Source organism: Scyliorhinus canicula, chromosome 24, assembly GCF_902713615.1.
Source record: "Scyliorhinus canicula chromosome 24, sScyCan1.1, whole genome shotgun sequence".
NCBI classification, from domain to species: domain Eukaryota; kingdom Metazoa; phylum Chordata; class Chondrichthyes; order Carcharhiniformes; family Scyliorhinidae; genus Scyliorhinus; species Scyliorhinus canicula.
This window is the reverse complement of record NC_052169.1, coordinates 24,890,121-24,910,114: the sequence shown is the minus strand read 5'-3', so window position 1 is coordinate 24,910,114 and position 19,994 is coordinate 24,890,121. Positions and strand designations below refer to the sequence as shown.

General features: G+C 47.3%; 1 protein-coding gene across 3 annotated transcripts in view; it reads left to right on the top strand.

Annotated features, from left to right (window-relative positions):
- Positions 1 to 3,096, top strand: part of vps13c (vacuolar protein sorting 13 homolog C) — a 368,173-nt gene extending 365,077 nt beyond the window's left edge. For all 3 annotated transcript variants that reach the window (XM_038784422.1, XM_038784421.1, XM_038784420.1), the window contains one exon: positions 2,700 to 3,096. In XM_038784422.1, the coding sequence (XP_038640350.1) occupies positions 2,700 to 2,789 (90 nt within the window). In that variant the 3' untranslated portion in view covers positions 2,790 to 3,096. The remainder of the gene's footprint in view (positions 1 to 2,699) is intronic.
- Positions 3,097 to 19,994: the final 16,898 nt, after the last annotated feature.

Below are 19,994 nucleotides of genomic sequence, written 5' to 3'. Positions count from 1 at the left end.
CTCTCCTATGAGTGACATCGCAGATTTAGCATGTGATCTGGATACCTTCAGCTAAGTTTTTAAGATCATTACTGCAACAGGTATATATGAAATGAAATGAAAATCGCTTATTGTCACGAGTAGGCTTCAAATGAAGTTACTGTGAAAAGCCCCTAGTCGCCACATTCCGGCGCCTGTCCAGGGAGGCTGGTACGGGAATCTAACCGTGCTGCTGGCCTGCCTTGGTCTGCTTTAAAAGCCAGCGATTTAGCCCTGTGCTAAACAGCCCCAATATATATATATATAATACATATTATATATATTGGGGCAGCAGGGTAGCATGGTGGTTAGCATAAATGCTTCACAGCTCCAGGGTCCCAGGTTCGATTCCCGGCTGGGTCACTGTCTGTGTGGAGTCTGCACGTCCTCCCCCTGTGTGCGTGGGTTTCCTCCGGGTGCTCCGGTTTCCTCCCACAGTCCAAAGATGTGCGGGTTAGGTGGATTGGCCATGCTAAATTGCCCGTAGTGTGCTAATAAAAAAGTAAGGTTAAGGGGGGGGGTTGTTGGGTTACGGGTATAGGGTGGATACGTGGGTTTGAGTAGGGTGATCATGGCTCGGCACAACATTGAGGGCCGAAGGGCCTGTTCTGTGCTGTACTGTTCTATGTTCTATATATATATTTATGTAAAACAGATATGTATATATATATTTATGTAAAACAGATATGTATATGAATAAAAAAATGTCCTACATTAATCACACATCCTTTAAGACGCTCCTTAAAACCCACCACATTGACCAAGCCATTGATCACCTTGCCTGCAATCTCACGGCTTGGTGTCAGTTGTGTTTGATAATGCTCCTGCAAAGCGACATAGCATTGCATTAAAGATGCAGTATCAATGCAAGTTTTTGTTTATTTTCTGCACTGAATTTTGTGGAGGTCACAAATAGATTGACGATGTCGGACACTGTAGTTCCATTGAACAGCAGCCTTGAAGTATGTGCTAATGACACTCTGTGATATTCTCACTGCTGGATTACACCACTGTCAATGACTGAAAATAAGACCATGACCCGTTTTCTTAATCGTTAATTTTCCACCAGGCATTTATCCACATCACAGAATAATACAGAAGAGGGCTTCAGCCCATTGGGTACGCACTGCCGCCTATGTAATCCCATTTGGAGTCTGCACGTCCTCCCCCTGTGTGCGTGGGTTTCCTCCGGGTGCTCCGGTTTCCTCCCACAGTCCAAAGATGTGCGGGTTAGGTGGATTGGCCATGCTAAATTGCCCGTAGTGTCCTAATAAAAGTAAGGTTAAGGGGGGGGTTGTTGTGTTACGGGTATAGTGTGGATACGTGGGTTTGAGTAGGGTGATCATGGCTCGGCACAACATTGAGGGCCGAAGGGCCTGTTCTGTGCTGTACTGTTCTATGTTCTATTTGCCAGCCCTTGGCCCAAAGCCTTGAATGTCAGGATGGGCCAAGTGCTCATCCAGGTACTTTTTAAAGGATGATGCACAACCCGCCTCTACCACCCTCCCGGGTAGTGCGTTCCAGACCGTCACCACTCACTGGGTAAAAACGTTTTCCTCAAATCCCTCCTAAACCTCCCATCCCTCACTTTGAACTTGTGTCCCCTCGTAACTGACCCTTCAACTAAGGGGAACGACTGCTCCCTATCCACCCTGTCCATGCCCCTCATAATCTTGTACCCCTCGATCAGGTTGCCCCTCTGTCTTCTCTGCTCCAGCGAAAACAACCCAAGCCTACCCAACCTCTCTTCATAACTTAAATATTCCATCCCAGGCAACTCGATGTTGTTTTAAACTTTAAAACCCACATACCTCTCAATGTAACTGAAGAAACAATTTCATGGATGTGGATTATGCTGAGGAGGTCGTGCTTATTGCCCGCTCCATGTTGCCCTGGGAAGGGTGATGATAGTCCATCTTTTTGAAGCACTCCGCTCCTTTGTAAGGATTGCCAGGAGATTGACCCAGTGATGCAACTGTGATAAGTCCCAAGGCAGGGCAACCTGGAAGCGATTTCCACAACATTTCTGGTTGAAATAAGCTGGGTGAATTGCTGCAGTGTCAACCGCCTGGGATGGTAGGTGCTGAAGCCATGGTGTATCGGTGGGTGGAAGGAGAGGGCAGTGAGGTCAAACATTAACAGAGAAAGTAAAGGAATGAAAAATGCACCATTTGAAACCTGCAGAGCTATACATTTTTACACAAAATTAGTCAATTAATGGAGTATGATAAAAATATTCCCACGTGTCTTTTTTAAACATTAGGGAACTAAAGCTCCTTTAACCGTGCATCAGTTAGTTTGGTGGACTAGATACTTGAGCTTTTAAAGTTCATCAATAGTGAAATATAGTACAGTGGTTAGCACTGTTGCTTCACAGCGCCAGGCTCCCAGGTTCGATTCCTGGCTTGGGTCACTGTCTGTGCGGAGCCTGCACTTCTACCTGTGTCTGTGCGTATTTCCTCCGGGTGCTCCGGTTTCCTCCCACAAATCCTGAAAGATGTGCTGTTAGGTGAATTGGACATTCTGAATTCTCCCTCCGTGTACCTGAACAGGCGCCGGAATGTGGCGACTGGGGGCTTTTCACAATAATTTCACTGCAGTGTTGATGTAAGCCTACTTGTGACACTAATAAAGATTATTATTATGAAATAACTATGATGTTTTGAAATGTTCTGTTCCAGAGGGTGAGCGATGCTCTCAAAGAAGCTCAGTCTGCGAGGCAACAGCAGCAGCTGGTGAAACGGAAATCTGTGAGGTTTTCGAAGCCCTGAGGTTTTATTTACTATTACCCATTGCACTAAATTAATGTCCAATTTCTGCTTTTCCAGGAAACTGTACTTTGCACTATATATTTTCTTACTTCAAATGAAATATGTATCTTGAAATATGAATTCTGTGGTATGATTGTATCTATTCTATGCAAAAGAATGGGCGAGCTCGTATGGAATGGAAATCAACATTATCTTGTGTCTTAATGGTGATTACTTCAAATTTTGCACAATCAGAAATCTTTCATGCAATTGTTAAAAATAAATCCGTGTATAATATGTTGCAAATAAAGAGCTCATGTTATGTAGATTTTATGTTTCCGTCTGGTTGTTCATACACTCGGATAAATGCTGAACATCTAGTTCAGAATGACCATACCGATCCCATTCCTAAATGGAAGGACAGTTAATCGTACTTTCTCAACTTGGACATCTATTGCTAAAGAGAAGCTTCAACTGTTTAAGATTCTGTAGTTTTAAGGATTCTTTGAAGTTCACATTGTTAGGATTCCTGAGAATTCCAATAATTTGCAAGACTGAGGGAAGACTACTAAACCACAGGAGTGAGAACACGGACCAATAGGTATATTTTAGAACATAGAACAGTACAGCACAGAACAGGCCCTTCGGCCCTCGATGTTGTGCCGAGCAATGATCACTCTACTCAAACCCACGTATCCACCCTATACCCGTAATCCAACAACCCCCCCCCCCCCCCCCTTAACCTTACTATTACACTACGGGCAATTTAGCATGGCCAATCCACCTAACCCGCACATCTTTGGACTGTGGGAGGAAACTGGAGCACCCCGGAGGAAACCCACGCACACACGGGGAGGACGTGCAGACTCCACACAGACAGTGACCCAGCCGGGAATCGAACCTGGGACCCTGGAGCTGTGAAGCATTTATGCTAACCACCATGCTACCGTGCTGCCCCTTATGTTAAAACAATCTTTAATTTAAATGCAGAATCAGTCACATTAGCAACATAGTCTTATATTTCCAATTAACAGTTAAAACCGTTCTTAAATAAAAGAGAAAATAGAAGTTTAATTCCCTGTCAACACCTGCCACTATTTATTCCAATTAAGCAAATAAATACAGTTCAAATGTCACTTATAAATAAAGTTAACATTCAGTGTTACTTGCTTCTCTATGCAGAGCTTTGGGGAGAGAGAGACCCTTTCAGGCACAACCTAAAAATCCATCTTGTCAGACTCAAATCCTATGGCAAACTGCAGACACACCTGGCTCCTCCCATTAATTACATCATCCATCCCAAGCAACAGCATTCTCTAGCCTCCTCCCACTAAGATGTCCCATGACCTGTTCAGCTGGAACAAAACACAATCCCTCATAAATTATCTACAGTCCAGGGATCCTCCATAAACATAAACAATATTCCATTAGCCATCTATATGTAAACAAGTAAATGGTTGAAATCAATGATTACCCTGCCTTTATGCTCATTAATCACTGATTTATTGACATACTGCCTGAACCCAAGGTTTTTAATAACATTCCTGCAACAAAATATGACAATTTCCTACATTCATCACAACACTTCAATATCAAAGTCTTATCAGACCAGTTGGATAGTCAGAGGCTTTTTCCCAGGGTAAAGTGGTCAATTACTAGGGGGCATAGGTTTAATGTGCGAGGGGCAAGGTTTAGAGGAGATGTACGAGGCAAGTTTTTTACACAGAGGGTTGTGGGTGCCTGGAACTCGCTGCCGGAGGAGGTGGTGGAAGCAGGGACGATAGTGACATTTAAGGGGCATCTTGACAAATACATGAATAGGATGGGAATAGAGGGATACGGACCCAGGAAGTGTAGAAGATTGTAATTTAGTCGGGCAGCGTGGCACGGGCTTGGAGGGCCGAAGGGCCTGTTCCTGTGCTGTACTTTTCTTTGTTCTTTGCACACTTCACCAAGCCAGAGAGAGAGTCAGATAGCTGTGTGGTACAACAATCATCCGGTCCAATTTTTTAATTGGCTTAACGAACCGATATCTGTGCAGTTCCCGTATGGATTTGCTGAAATATTGATCAGTCACAGAAAGCTACCTCCACCAGTTCTAAACAAAAGGCCCTATGATGAAGCCGGCCCATTGAACTTCGACACATCAAACCGAGCAAAACGCAAATGGTTTTCTGGAACTGCATCCGCCATTTTTCTTCACTCACGTCAGCATTTAGAGTTAGAAATTTAAGTCGCAAATCGTGTGCACTGTCAAATCACCAAATTGACCCAGAATTAGTTATCTAAAATATAGAAATGCCTGCCTGAATTCTCTCCCACACACAGCCCTACTCGATAGTTTAATTTAGTTTATCTTTGACTTTTTAATTGTTTTCTGACTTTTCCCCTTCGCATCCTCTCTCATCCTGCTCCCTCTGTTGTCTACCTACTGAATGTTTGTCTGTTTCCTCGCCCTCAACTCCTCCCCACGAGAATGTACTTGTTTCAGCAGAATATATTTTTCTTGCTCTCTGTTGAACTCAAGATTAAATGTTTCCCATTGCTGTTCTGTTGTTGTTTTCCAATAGTTTGGATCTTTTATTTTCCCAAGTTCTATTCTCGGCTTCTCAAAATAAACCTTTCTCCAACCTGTTCCCATAGTTTCATCATCTATCATTTTGACATCAAGGCAGCATTTGGCTGAGTGTGGCATCAAAGAGCCCGAGCAAAACTGGAGTCAGTGGGAATCAGGGGGCACTCTGCTGGCTGAGATCATATCTGATACAAAGGAAGATGGTTGTGATGCTTGGAGGTGAATCATCTCAGCTCCTGGGCATCACTACAGGAGATCTTCAGTGGAGTTTCCTAGATCCAACCATCTTCAGCTGCTTCATCATTGACATTCCTCCCTCCCATCAGAAGGTCAGAAGTGAGGATCTTCGCAGATGCGACATAATGTTCAGCACCATTCGCGTCTCCTCGGATTCTGAAGCACTCCATGTCCAAATGTAACAAGACCTAGATAATATCCAGGCTTGGGCTGACAAGTGGCAAGTAACATTCGTACCACACGTGTACCAGCAACAACCGTCTCCAACCATCAACCATTAGAGAGAATCTAACCATCAGCACTTGTCATTCATTCAATGGCATTACCATCACTGAATCCCCACTATGGGCAGCACGGTAGCATGGTGGTTAGCATAAATGCTTCACAGCTCCAGGGTCCCAGGTTCGGTTCCCGGCTGGGTCACTGTCTGTGCGGAGTCTGCACGTCCGCCCCGTGTGTGCGTGGTTTTCCTCCGGGTGCTCCGGTTTCCTTCCACAGTCCAAAGATAGGTGGATTGGCCGTGCTAAATTGCCCGTAGTGTCCTAAAAAGAAAGGTTATGGGGGGGGGTTGTTGGGTTACGGGTATAGGGTGGATGTGTGGGTTTGAGTAGGGTGATCATTGCTCGGCACAACATAGAGGGCCGAAGGGCCTGTTCTGTGCTGTACTGTTCTATGTTCTTTGTTCTATCAACCTCCTGGGGGTTACCATTGACCAGAAACTGAACTGGGCTAGCCATATAATGGAATACTCTCCACTTGCTTGGGTGAGTGCAGCTCCAACAACACCCGAGAAGCTCAACACCATTCAGGACAAAGCAGTCCAATTAATTGGCACCCCATCCACAAACATTCATTCCCTCCACCACCAACGAACAGTGGCAGCCGTGTGTACCATCTGCAAGATGCACTGCAATAACTTACCAAGGTTCCTTAGGCAGCACCTTCCAAACCCACGATCACTACCATCTCGAAGGACAAGAGCAGCAGATACCTTGGAACCCCACCACCTGGAGGTTCCCCCTCCAAGTCACTCACCACCTTGACTTGAAAATATATCACCGTTACTTCACTGTCACTGGGTCAAAATACTGGAACATAGTTTACTGGGGACATAGTTTACTGGGGTCATAGTTTGAGGATAAGGGGTAAACTTTCAGGACTGATCTGAGGAGAACTGTCTTTGCCCAGGGAGTGGTGACTGTGGAATTCGCTGCCACAAAGTAATTGAGGCCAAAATGTTGTGTAATTTCAAGAAGAAATTAGATATAGCTTTTGGGGCTAAAGGGATCAACGGATATGGGGAAGGCGGGATCAGGGTATTGAACTTGATGATCAGCCATGATCATAATGAATGGCGGAGCAGGCTCAAAGGGCCAAATGGCCTCGTCCTTCTATTTTCTATGTAACTCCATCACAAACAGCACTGTGGATGTACCTACACCACACTCCTGCAGCTTACCACTATCTTCTAAAGGGGCAATAAAAATGCTGGTCTAGTCAGTGACACCCATATCCTGTAAAATGAATTTTTAAAAATCACGTCAATGTGTACTATTTTAAGGTCGCTATTGCCTAGGTGTTCCCCTATTATTATTTTTATTTTCTGCACTGTTTATTCCCCCATTACTAGATCCGAATCAAATATTTCCTGTCCAATTAATGCCAGGGTAATTGAACTCCTCCATGACTAGGACATGTTGATAAAAACTCTTGCATACATACATAGATACATAGAAGATAGGAGCAGGAGGAGGCCTTTTGGCCCTCGAGCCTGCTCCGTCATTCATCGCGATCATGGCTGATCATCCAACTCAATAACCTAATCCTGCTTTCTCCCCATAGCCTTTGATCCCATTCTCCCCAAGTGCAACATCCAGCCGTCTATTGAATATATTTAAAGTTTTAGTATCAACTACTTCCTGTGGTAATAGATCATAGAATTTACAGTGCAGAAGGAAGCCATTCGGCCCATCGAGTCTGCTCCTGGAAAGAGCACCCCACCCAAGGTTAACACCTCCACCCTATCCCCATAACCCAGTAACCCCACCCAACACTATGGGCAATTTTGGACACTAAGGGCAATTTATCATGGCCAATCCACCTAACCTGCACATCTTTGGACTGTGGGAGGAAATCGGAGCACCCGGAGGAAACCCAGGCACACACGGGGAGGATGTGCAGACTCCGCACAGACAGTGACCCAAGCCGGAATCGAACCTGGGACCCTGGAGCTGTGAAGCAATTGTGCGCTCCACAATGCTACCGTGCTGCACTTAATGAATTCCACAGGCTCACCACTCTTTTTGTGTGAAGAAGTGTCTCCTTATCTCTGTCCAAAATGGTTTACCCTGAATCCTCCGGCTGTGACCCCTGGTTCTGGACACACCCATCATTGGTAACATCTACCCTGTCTAGTCCTGTTAGAATTTTATAAATCTCTATGAGATCCCCCCTTGTTCTTCTGAACTCCAGCGAGAACAATCCCAACCTAGTCAATCTCTCCTCATATGACAGTCCCGCCATCCCTGGAATCAGTCTGGTAAACCTTCGCAGCACTCCCTCGAGAGCAAGAACATCCTTCCTCAGAGAAGGAGACCAAAACTGCGCACAACACTCCAGGTGTGGCCTCAACAAGGCCCTGTACAATTGCAGCAACACATCCCTGCTTCTATACTGGAAACCTCTTGCAATGAAGGCCAACAATGAAGGGCAGCATGGTAGCATTGTGGATAGCACAATTGCTTCACATCTCCAGGGTCACAGGTTCGATTCCTGGCTGGGTCACTGTCTGTGCGGAGTCTGCATGTCCTCCCCGTGTGTGCGTGGGTTTCCTCCGGGAGCCCCGGTTTCCTCCCACAGTCCAAAGATGTGCGGGTTAGGTGGATTGGCCATGCTAAATTGCCCTTAGTGTCCAAAAAGGCTACGTGGGGGTTGCTAGGTTGCGGGGATAGGGTAGATACGTGGGCTTGGGTGGGTTGCTCTTTGTAAGGGCCGGTGCAGACTCGATGGGCCGAATGGCCTCCTGCTCTGTAAATTCTATGAAACATACAGTTAGCCTTCTTTACCGCCTGCTGCACCCGCATGTTACCTTCAGCGAATGGCGCACAAGGACACCCAGGTCCCGCTGCACAATCCACTCTCCCAATTTACAACCATTCAGGTAGTAATCTGCCTTCCTGTTTTTGCTTCCAAAATGAATAACCTCACACTTATCCAAATTATACTGCGTCTGCCATTGGCTTGCCCACGGGCCCAACCTGTCCAGATCTTGCTGTAGGTTCCCTGCATCCTCCCACCCAGTTTAGTATCATCTGCAAACTTTTGAGATGTTACATTTTGTTCCCTCATCCAAATCATTAATATATTGTTATGGGCCAGAGTTTAGCGAACCCCGAAGTGTATCATGGAGTTCACCTGACCCATAACTTTTAATAGATTGTGGTATGGGGAGCACAGGTGTGGTACAGCAGAAATGGAAAAGTATTTTTTTAAACAAAACAATGTTTATTCTATGAACTCAAGTTAACCTTTTTAAACATACAGTGAACATCTTAGCAACCATTAATTCAAATACAACCCCCAAAGAATACAACACTAAGTAATCCTTAAGCTGTACTTTTAACATCCATAAGACTTAAAAAATAAATTTTAACAGAAGCACATCAGGTTAAAGTCACGACTGAGAGCAGTTATTAGTTTTGAATCACCAAAGGATCGATTTACAGTCTATAGATTACAGAGAGAGAGACTAATACCCCTTCTGACTGTGACTGCAGCTATCCAGCTCTGAAAACGAAACTAAAACACACCCTGCAGCAAAGAGCCTAAAACAAAAGTATAAAGCTGACAGACAGCCCAACTGCACCCACACTCTGACATCACTGCAGTAATAAACACCCATTTCTTAAAGGTACTCTCACTACAGATATTTATATACACACTCATTTATAAACGCCCATTTCTTAAAGGTACTCTCACATGACACTATATTCTGAATAGCTGGGGTCCAAGAACCGATTCCTGTGGTACCCCACTAACTGCCTGCCAATTTGAAAAGGGCCCATTAATCCCTACTTTTTGTTTCCTCTCTGCCAACCAGCTTTCTATCCACCTCAATACATTTCCCCCAATCCCATGCACTTCAATTTTGCACAGTAATCTCTATTCGGGACATTGTCAAACGCCTTCTGAAAGTCCAAATATACCACATCGACTGGCTCCCCCTTGTCGACTGTGCTGGTTACATCTTCAAAAAATTCCAACAGATTTGTCAAGTATGATTTTCCCTTCATAAATCCAAGCTGACTCTGACTGATCCTGCCACTACTTTCTAAATGTTCCGCTGTAAAGTCCTTGATAATGGATTCAAGCATTTTCCCCACTACCGATGTTAGGCTTACTGGTCTATAATTGCCTGCTTTCTCTCTACCTCCCTTTTTGAAAATCGGAGTGACGTGAGCTACCCTCCAATCTGCAGTTAAAAAATTCAAGCAAAACCAATGTTACCTCTCAGTTCAAAACTTTCACCTTTCACAACTATGGGGTGTTCTAAAGCTGAGGAAAGGGTGAGGGTGCTAGGCCTTTTCTCATTAGAACGGAGAAGGATGAGGGGCGACTTGATTGAGGTTTATAAGATGATTAGGGGAATAGATAGAATAGACAGTCAGAGACTTTTTCCCCGGGTGGAACACACCATTACAAGGGGACATAAATTTAAGATAAATGGTGGAAGATATAGAGGGGATGTCAGAGGTAGGTTCTTTACCCAGAGAGTAGTGGGAGCATGGAATGCACTGCCTGTGGAAGTAGTTGAGTCGGAAACGTTAGGGACCTTCAAGCGGCTATTGGTTAGGTACATGGATTCGGGTAGAATAATGGAGTGTAGGTTAACTTCTTAAGGGCAGCACGGTAGCATTGTGGATAGCACAATTGCTTCACAGCTCCAGGGTCCCAAGTTCGATTTCGACTTGGGTCACTGTCTGTGTGGAGTCTGCACATCCTCCCCGTGACTGCGTGGGTTTCCTCCGGGTACTCCGGTTTCCTCCCACAGTCCAAAGATGTGCAGGTTGGGTGGATTGGCCATGAAAAATTGTCCAAAATTCTATGATTAACCTAGGACAAAAGTTCGGCGCAACATCGTGGGCCGAAGGGCCTGTTCTGTGCTGTATTTCTCTATCTCTATCTCTTTACAATGAAGCAAAATAGAGTCATGGGATATTTTGCATCCACATTCTATCTACTGCCGAATATTTCACTCACAATCAGATTGTATGCTCATTTATCTAATTTCTCATTGCTGATGTTCCTGGTACCTGGTGGTCACAAATTGGCATTAATTTTAAAATTGCACTTTTATTTCTCTCCTGACCAAAGAGGAGTTGGGGCAACGTTTTATTTAAGGAAGGCTGATAGTGGGGCCACATAGCTGAACCAAGTGAATTTGGGAGAACCGTCCAGAGTCTGTTGTGTGAATGGCTGGAGCAGAGAGGGGTGAATCTGGGCACACGGTACTGGGGGATGGAATTGAAGTTCAGGATTAAAACTCTTGACTGGTGCTGAAAGACTCTTCTGCTGAATTCACATCAAGGGAAGATTAGTCCCATCATGATTAATGCTGGCAGAAGAGAGGATCTCTATGGAGTTGAGCCGAGTGTCTGGCAACTAATTATTGGGAGAACGGAGATTTGGAATGGGAGGGAAATGGAAATTTCTTGTAATCTTTTATGGAATGAGCTCATCGCTGGTTAGGCCAGAATTTATTGCATGTTGCTAATTTCTCTTCAGAAGGTGGTGGTGAGCTGTTTTCTTGAACTGCTGCAGTCCATGTGGTGTAGGTACACCCAGAGTGCTGTTAGGGAGGGCGGTCCAGGGTTTTGACCCAGCGACAGTGAAGGAACGGCCGATATATTTCCACGTCAGGATGGTGAGGGGCTTGGAGGGGAACCTCCAGGTGGTGGGGTTCCCAGGTATCTGCTGTCTTTGTCCTAGGTGGGTTTGGCAGGTGCTGTCTAGGTGCCTTGGTGAGTCACTGCAATGTAGCATGGAGATGGTACTGTGTGGGGGGGGGGGGGGGGGGGGGGGTGACAGAAGATGAATTGGGGGAGGGGATGGATGGGTGGGGGAAGAGGAAGGTGAATATTGCCAGAGATGTCTCTTGAGGTCACCATGTTGGTGTGAGGAGCAGTCACTTGAGGGTGTTGGCGAAATGGGAATAGAGTGGTGCGTCTTCTGCATCTTCTCTTGGAGAAGATGCAGAATGGGAATCTTCTCCAACCCCTCCTGCTCCCCCAACCCCACCTGCCCCACGCAAGTTGTAGGAAAGCGGTTACCAGTGTTCTAAACTGTTCAAATCTTAAAGTAGATGTGAAATCAACTGAAGAAAGATGTTTCTAATTTACAGTTAAATTATCTCATAATTGAAGCTAGTAAATAGGAGGATAGTGCAGCTAATACGTGGCTAAACTGATGGTGTAGGAGGGAGGTGATGTGTTGGGTACTCTGGATCCGTGGAGACTGCGTTTACCTCAGCAGTAACACATTCAGGCTACCAACACTTGGAATAGTACAACACTATTTTATTAAGCTAGGAACTGTTGAACATACTTCCACTGTGGGTCGACACTATGTTAGATTAACTGAAGACCTATGCCTATCCTGACCAGTCTAGACTATCAGCACATGGTGAAGGTTTGTGCTACAAGCTGCGGGCTCCGTCTGTCTCAGAGGCTGCATCCCGACTGAACGGGAAAACCAGTGCCCTCTGGCTTAATAGTGAGTGTGCCCTAACTGGTGATTGGCTGCTGTGTTGTGTGTGTTGATTGGTCTTGCAGTGTGTCAGTCAGTCAGTGTGTGTCTGCACCATTATATACTGATGTGTATATTATGACAGGAGGGTTTCAGATTTCTGGACCATTGGGATCGCTTCCGGGGCAAGGGGGACCTGTACAAGAAGGATGGGTTGCATGTAAACTGGAGAGGCACCAATCCTGGCCGTGAGGTTTGGGAGAGTCACTCGGGAGGATTTAAGCTCATTTGGCAGGGGAGTGGGAACCAGAGCACTAGTGTAGAAGGTGTAATAACTGAAGGGGAAATAGAGGAAAAAAATAAGAGAACAACATAGTACAATAGTGGGCAGCACGGTAGCATGGTGGTTAGCATAAATGCTTCACAGCTCCAGGGTCCCAGGTTCGATTCCCGGCTGGGTCACTGTCTGTGCGGAGTCTGCACGTCCTCCCAGTGTCTGCGTGGGTTTCCTCCGGGTGCTCCGGTTTCCTCCCACAGTCCAAAGATGTGCGGGTTAGGTGGATTGGCCATGCTAAATTGCCCGTAGTGTCCTAAAAAAGTAAGGTTAAAGGGGGGGTTGTTGGGTTACGGGTATAGGGTGGATACGTGGGTTTGAGTAGGGTGATCATTGCTCGGCACAACATCGAGGGCCGAAGGGCCTGTTCTGTGCTGTACTGTTCTATGTTCTATGTTCTAGAATAATCTGTTATTGTCACAAGTATGAAGTTACCGTGAAAATGAAAATCGCTTATTGTCGCGAGTAGGCTTCAATGAAGTTACTGTGAAAAGCCCCTAGTCGCCACATTCCGGCGCCTGTTCGGGGAGGCTGGTACGGGAAGGCGCCGGAAAAGCCCGACACCCTGTCTACTCAAACTCAAAAGGTTTGAAGTGTTATTTGTTTCAACGGCAGAAGTATAGCGGGTAAGGTAGACAAACTTATAGCACTTATTAGTACTTGAAACTATGATGTTGTGGCTATCACAGAAACGTGGTTAAAGGAAGGGCAGCATTGGCAGCTGAACGTTGGAGGATATAGATGCTTCAGGAGAGGTAGAGGTGGGTGTAATAGGTGTGGGGGAGTAGCATTACTGGTTAAGGAGAATATTATAGCCGTACTGCGGGAGGACTTTCACAGTAACTTCATTGCAGTGTTAATGTAAGCTTACTTGTGACAATAATAACGATTATTATTATTATTTGATAGTCCAACTAGGGAAGGGGCAGTACTGGACCTGGTATTGGGGACTGAGCCTGGACAGGTGGTTAAGGTTTCAGTAAGGGAACATTTTTGGGAGTAGTGACCATAATTCCATAGGTTTTTGGGTAGTTTTGGACAGGGATGAGGGTAACCCTCGTGTTAAGGTGCTAAGCTGGGGAAAGGCAAATTACGATAACATTAGACAGGAATTTGGATTGGGTGTAGCAGCTGGAGAGTAAATCAACATCGGACATGTGGGAGTCTTTCAAGCAACAGTTAATTAGGATTCAGGAAAGTCATGTTCCTGAGAGAACGAAGGATAAGTATGGGAAGTTTAGGGAGCCTTGGATAATGAGGGATATTATGAACCTCCTCAAAAAGAAAAATAAGGCTTTTGTATGGTCTAGAAGGGTGGGGACAGTCGAATCCCGTAAGGAGTATAAAGTTGTTTGTATTGTACATAAATGACTTAGAACAAAGAAAATTACAGCACAGGAACAGGCCCTTCGGCCCTCCCAGCCTGCGCCGGTCCAGATCCTTTATCTAAACCTGTTGCCTATTTTCCAAGGATCTACTTCCCTCTGTTCCCGCCCGTTCATGTATCTGTCTAGATGCGTCTTGAACGATGCTATCGTGCCCGCCTCTACCACCTCCGCTGGCAAAGCGTTCCAGGCACCCACCACCCTCTGCGTAAAAAACTTCCCACGCACATCTCCCTTAAACTTTCCCCCTCTCACCTTGAAATCGTGACCCCTTGATTTGGAGGAAAATGTAGCTGATCTGATTAGTATGTTCGTGGATGACACTAAGGTTGGTGGAGTGGCAGATAGTGTTGAGGATTGTCAGGATACAGCAGGACATGGGTAGGTTGGAGACTTGGCAAATGGAGTTTAATCGAGGCATGTGTGAGGTAATGCATTTTGGTAAGTCTAACACAGAGGGGAAATATTCGGCAAATGGCAAAACTCTTGAGGAATATAGAAAGTCAGAGAGATCTGGGCGTGCAGGTCCACAGATCTTTGAAAGTGGCAACACAAGTAGACAAGGTTGTCAAAGCATACGGAATGCTTGCCTTCATTGGACGGGGCATTGAGTATAAAAACTGGCAAGTCATGCTGCAGTTGTATAGAACCTTGGTCAGGTCGCACTTGGAATATTGCGCACAATTCTGGTCGCCACACTACCAGAAGGACGTGGAGACTTTGGAGAGGGTGCAGAGGAGGTTTGCCAGGATGTTGCCTGGTCTGGAGGGTGTTAGCGATGCGGAGAGGCTGGATAGACTTGGACTGTTTTCATTACAGCGACTGAGGTTGAGGGGTGACCTGATGGAGGTCTACAAGATTATGGGGGGCATGGTAGTGGTTAGCACTGTTGCTTCACAGCTCCAGGGTCCCAGGTTCGATTCCCGGCTTGGGTCACTGTGTGGAGTCTGCTATTCTCCCTGTGTCTGCGTGGGTTTCCTCCGGGGGCTCTGGTTTCCTCCCACAAGTCCCGGAAGACGTGCTGTTAGGTGAATTGGACGTTCTGAATTCTCCCTCTGTGTTAAGGCAGCACGGTAGCATTGTGGATAGCACAATCGCTTCACAGCTCCAGGGTCCCAGGTTCGGCTCCCGGCTGGGTCACTGTCTGTGCGGAGTCTGCACATCCTCCCCGTGTCTGCGTGGGTTTCTTCCGGGTGCTCCGGTTTCCTCCCACAGTCCAAAGATGTGCGGGTTAGGTGGATTGGCCATAATAAATTGCCCTTAGTGTCCAAAATTGCCCTTAGTGTTGGGTGGGGTTACTGAGTTATGGGGATAGGGTGGAGGTGTTGACATTGGGTAGGGTGTTCTTTCCAAGAGCCGGTGCAGGCTCGATGGGCTGAATGGCCTCCTTCTGCACTGTAAATTCTATGTAGTTCTATGTACCCAAACAGGCCCTGGAATGTGGCGACTAGGCATAACTTTCACACTAACTTCATTGCAGTGAAGCCTACTTGTGACAATAAAGATTGTAAAACAAAATGTAAAAGATAGAGTGGATGGGCAGGCAGTATTTCCCAGGGTGGAGGGGTCAGTCACCAGGGGGCATAGGTTTAAGGTCTGTGGGACAATGTTTAGAGGAGATGTGCGAGGCAGGTTTTTTACCCAGAGGGTGGTGAGTGCCTGGAACGCGTTGCCAGGGGAGGTTGTGGAAGCAGATATATAAAGGGACCTCGATAAACGCATGAATTAGATGGTTATAGAGGGGTACGGCTCAAGGAAGTGCTGAGGGTTTTGGTCAAGGGTGGGATCATGACCTGTACAGGCTTGGAGGGCCGAAGGGCCTGTTCCTGTGCTGTATTGTTCTTTGTTCTATTTATTATGAATGCTTGGAAACTACATATGGGTAAAGTGAGCTATCATTCATCCCAACAGAAACCACACACTGATATGAAAATAGGTCCCAGTTTCTAACAGAGTAAAAGTGATCAATTTACACAGAAGTAGAATGGAAGCTGTGTGATTCACCCAATTCATTCCAAGTTAATTCAATGCGAAAAGCAGGTGTAATTTCGGTGTCTGGTGCCGAGACTTTGAAGCTGTTCTGCTGGGGAAACTGCAGATGAACACACATTTGTTCAAATCCGCTGGAATGCTGAAGCACTCTGTCTCCTCTGTTTCTGGAACATGCCTCTTCATTCACCTGAGGAAGGAGCTGCACTCCGAAAGCTAGTTTTTGAAACAAACCTGTTGGACTTTAACCTGGTGTTGTAAGACTTCTTACTGTGCTCACCCCAGTCCAACGCCAGCATCATGTCCTCCAGTCAAGGCAGCAGCCTCATTCAGCTGTAATACCTGAGCACACCATGCGGGGGCGCACTGGTCCCATAAATTGGCATGGTCTCAAAACTTGGACGTTGGAATGAAAGTAACATTTGATTCCTCTTGATGATCTACACTCTGCAGAGGTTTTTGTCCAAGGACATTTGAATATTGAAACGCTTTATCCTGTCCTAATGTTTAGATAGCTTGTCCTTATTAACGACAGAATCAAAGGAGATGGGGAGTGGGAGGGAAGGTGGATTGAGGTGCAAGATCGGCCATGATGGTATAGAATGGTGGAGCAGGCTCGATGGAACACCTACACCTCCTAGCTATTATCATCAAATCGAGTTAATATCGCAAAAGTAGATATTGGATCAACTCTCCCGAGAAGTTCAATCTCTATCACCCCCCAAGTGCATGCGAATGACTGAAACATCGTAACTATCGACCTGTCATCACACCCTCAAGGTGCTGAATCCATCCGTATTACCCAAACGGAGCGAGACCCTCTGACAGTGCGGCGCTCCCTCAGTACTGACCCGCTGACAGTGCGGCGCTCCCTCAGTACTGACCCGCTGACAGTGCAGCACTCCCTCAGTACTGACCCTCTGACAGTGCGGCACTCCCTCAGTACTGACCCTCTGACAGTGCGGCGCTCCCTCAGTACTGACCCTTTGACAGTGCGGCACTCCCTCAGTACTGACCCTCTGACAGTGCGGCACTCCCTCAGTACTGACCCTCTGACAGTGCAGCACTCCCTCAGTACTGACCCGCTGACAGTGCAGCACTCCGTCAGTACTGACCCTCTGACAGTGCGGCACTCCCTCAGTACTGACCCTCTGACAGTGCAGCACTCCCTCAGTACTGACCCTCTGACAGTGCTGCACTCCCTCAGTACTGACCCTCTGACAGTGCGGCACTCCCTCAGTACTGACCCTCTGACAGTGAGGCACTCCCTCAGTACTGACCCTCTGACAGTGGAGCACTCCCTCAGTACTGACCCTCTGACAGTGCAGCACTCCCTCAGTACTGACCCTCTGACAGTGCGGCGCTCCCTCAGTACTGACCCTCTGACAGTGCAGCACTCCCTCAGTACAGTGCGGCACTCCCTCAGTACTGACCCTCTGACAGTGCAGCACTCCCTCAGCACTAACCCTCTGACAGTGCAGCACCCCCTCAGTACGGACCCTCTGACAGTGCAGCACTCCCTCAGTACTGACCCCCTGACAGTGCAGCACTCCCTCAGTACTGACCCCCTGACAGTGCAGCACTCCCTCAGTACTGACCCTCTGACAGTGCGGCACTCCCTCAGTACTGACCCTCTGACAGTGCGGCACTCCCTCAGTACTGACCCTCTGACAGTGCGGCACTCCCTCAGTACTGACCCTCTGACAGTGCCGCACTCCCTCAGTACTGACCCTCTGACAGTGCCGCACTCCCTCAGTACTGACCCTCTGACAGTGTAGCACTCCCTCAGTACTGACCCTCTGACAGTGCAGCTCTCCCTCAGCACTGACCCTTTGACAGTGCTGCACTCCCTCAGTACTGACCCCCTGACAGTGCAGCACTCCCTCAGAACTGACCCTCTGACAGTGCAGCACTCCCTCAGTACTGACCCTCTGACAGTGCAGCGCACCCTCAGTACTGACCCTCTGACAGTGTAGCACTTTCTCAGTACTGTCTCTCTGACAGTACGGCACTGCCTCAGTACTGACCCTCTGACAGTGCAGCACTCCCTCATTACTGACCCTCTGACAGTGCAGCGTTCCCTCAGTACTGACCCTCTGACAGTGCAGCACTCCCTCAGTACTGACCCTCTGACAGTGCAGCACTCCCTCAGACTTGAGTCTCTGACAGTGCAGTGCTCCCTCAGTACTGACCCTCTGACAGTGCAGCGCTCCCTCAGTACTGACCCTCTGACAGTGCGGCGCTCCCTCAGTACTGACCCTCTGACAGTGCGGCACTCCCTCAGTACTGACCCTCTGACAGTGCAGCACTCCCTCAGTACTGACCCTCTGACAGTGCAGCACTCCCTCAGTACTGACCCTCTGACAGTGCAGCACTCCCTCAGTACTGACCCTCTGACGGTGCGGCACTCCCTCAGTACTGACCCTCTGACAGTGCAGCACTCCCTCAGTACTGACCCTCTGACAGTGCAGCACTCCCTCAGTACTGACCCTCTGACAGTGCGGCACTCCCTCAGTACTGACCCTCTGACAGTGCAGCACTCCCTCAGTACTGACCCTCTGACAGTGTAGCATTCCCTCAGTATTGACCCTCTGACAGTGCAGTGCTCCCTTTGTATTGACACTCCCACAAGCGAGCACTGTTCCTCCAATGGTGCAATACTCTCTCAGTGCAGCTTTATTGACAGTGCGGCACTCCCATAGCACTGGTATGAGATGTCAGACTGGACATCTTGGGTGAGGGTTGGAATTGAACTGAAGACTTTCTGATGTGGAGAGGACAATGTTGCTCCGAGAGCCAATGATGGATGATATCAATCTGACGCAGGCTGTTTTCTGATGACTCGTTTCCCTCACCCCACTTAAAGTCGTGTTATCAAGTTACACATTCCCACTAAATCCAAATCAGTTCCAATAACAGTGAATAAACATGGGCTCAGATGTTGCTGCCGAGGTTCTTGCAGTGTCACTCCGTGAGTTAGACTCCTCCATGTTTCATGCTGTGATTTGCATGTAAACAGGCAAGTGCGTGGCTAAGTATAAGACCTCAGTTAATGAGGGAACCAACACACTGCCCGTTGATGAACTCTCTGTGGTGGGAAGGCAGTGTGGTCCCCACCAACCACGGCACAGTAGTACAGTGGTTAGCACTGTTGCTTCGCAGCGCCAATGTCCCAGGTTCGATTCCCGGCTTGGGTCACTGTCTGTGCAGAGTCTGCACGTTCTCCTCATCTCTGCGTGGGTTTCCTCCGGGTGCTCCGGTTTCCTCCCACAGTCCAAAGACGTGCAGGTTAGGTGGATTGGCCATGCTAAATTCCCCTTAGTGACCAAAAATTTTTTAGGAGGGGTTATTGGGTTACAGGGATAGGGTGGACGTGAGGGCTTAAGTAGGTCGGTGCAGGCTCGATGGGCCGAATGGCCTCCTTCTGCATTGCATGTTCTATGACCCCTGCCCCAACCGACCTCAGGTTGTGAACCGCAGTTTGAAAAACTCTGTTCTTGAGAGTAGTGGCCATGGGGTTGGAAGGCGCTGCCTCAGGAACCTTCGTGAGGTCCTGCAGTGCATCTTGCAGACAGTACACACGGCTGTTACTGTGCGTCGGTGGTGGAGGGATTGAATAAGACCATAAGACATAGGAGCAGAATTAGGCCACTCGGCCCATCGAGTCTGCTCCGCCATTCAATCATGGCTGATATTTTCTCATCCCCATTCTCCTGCCTTCTCCCCATAACCCCTTATCCCCTTATTAATCAAGAACCTATCTATCTCTGTCTTAAAGACACTCAGCGAATTGGCCTCCACAGCCTTCTGCGGCAAAGTGTTCCACAGATTCACCACCCTCTGGCTGAAAAAATTCCTCCTCATCTCTGTTTTAAAGGATCGTCCCTTTAATCTGAGAATGTGTCCTCTGGTTCTAGTTTTTCCTACAAGTGGAAACATCTTCTCCACGTCCACTCTATCCA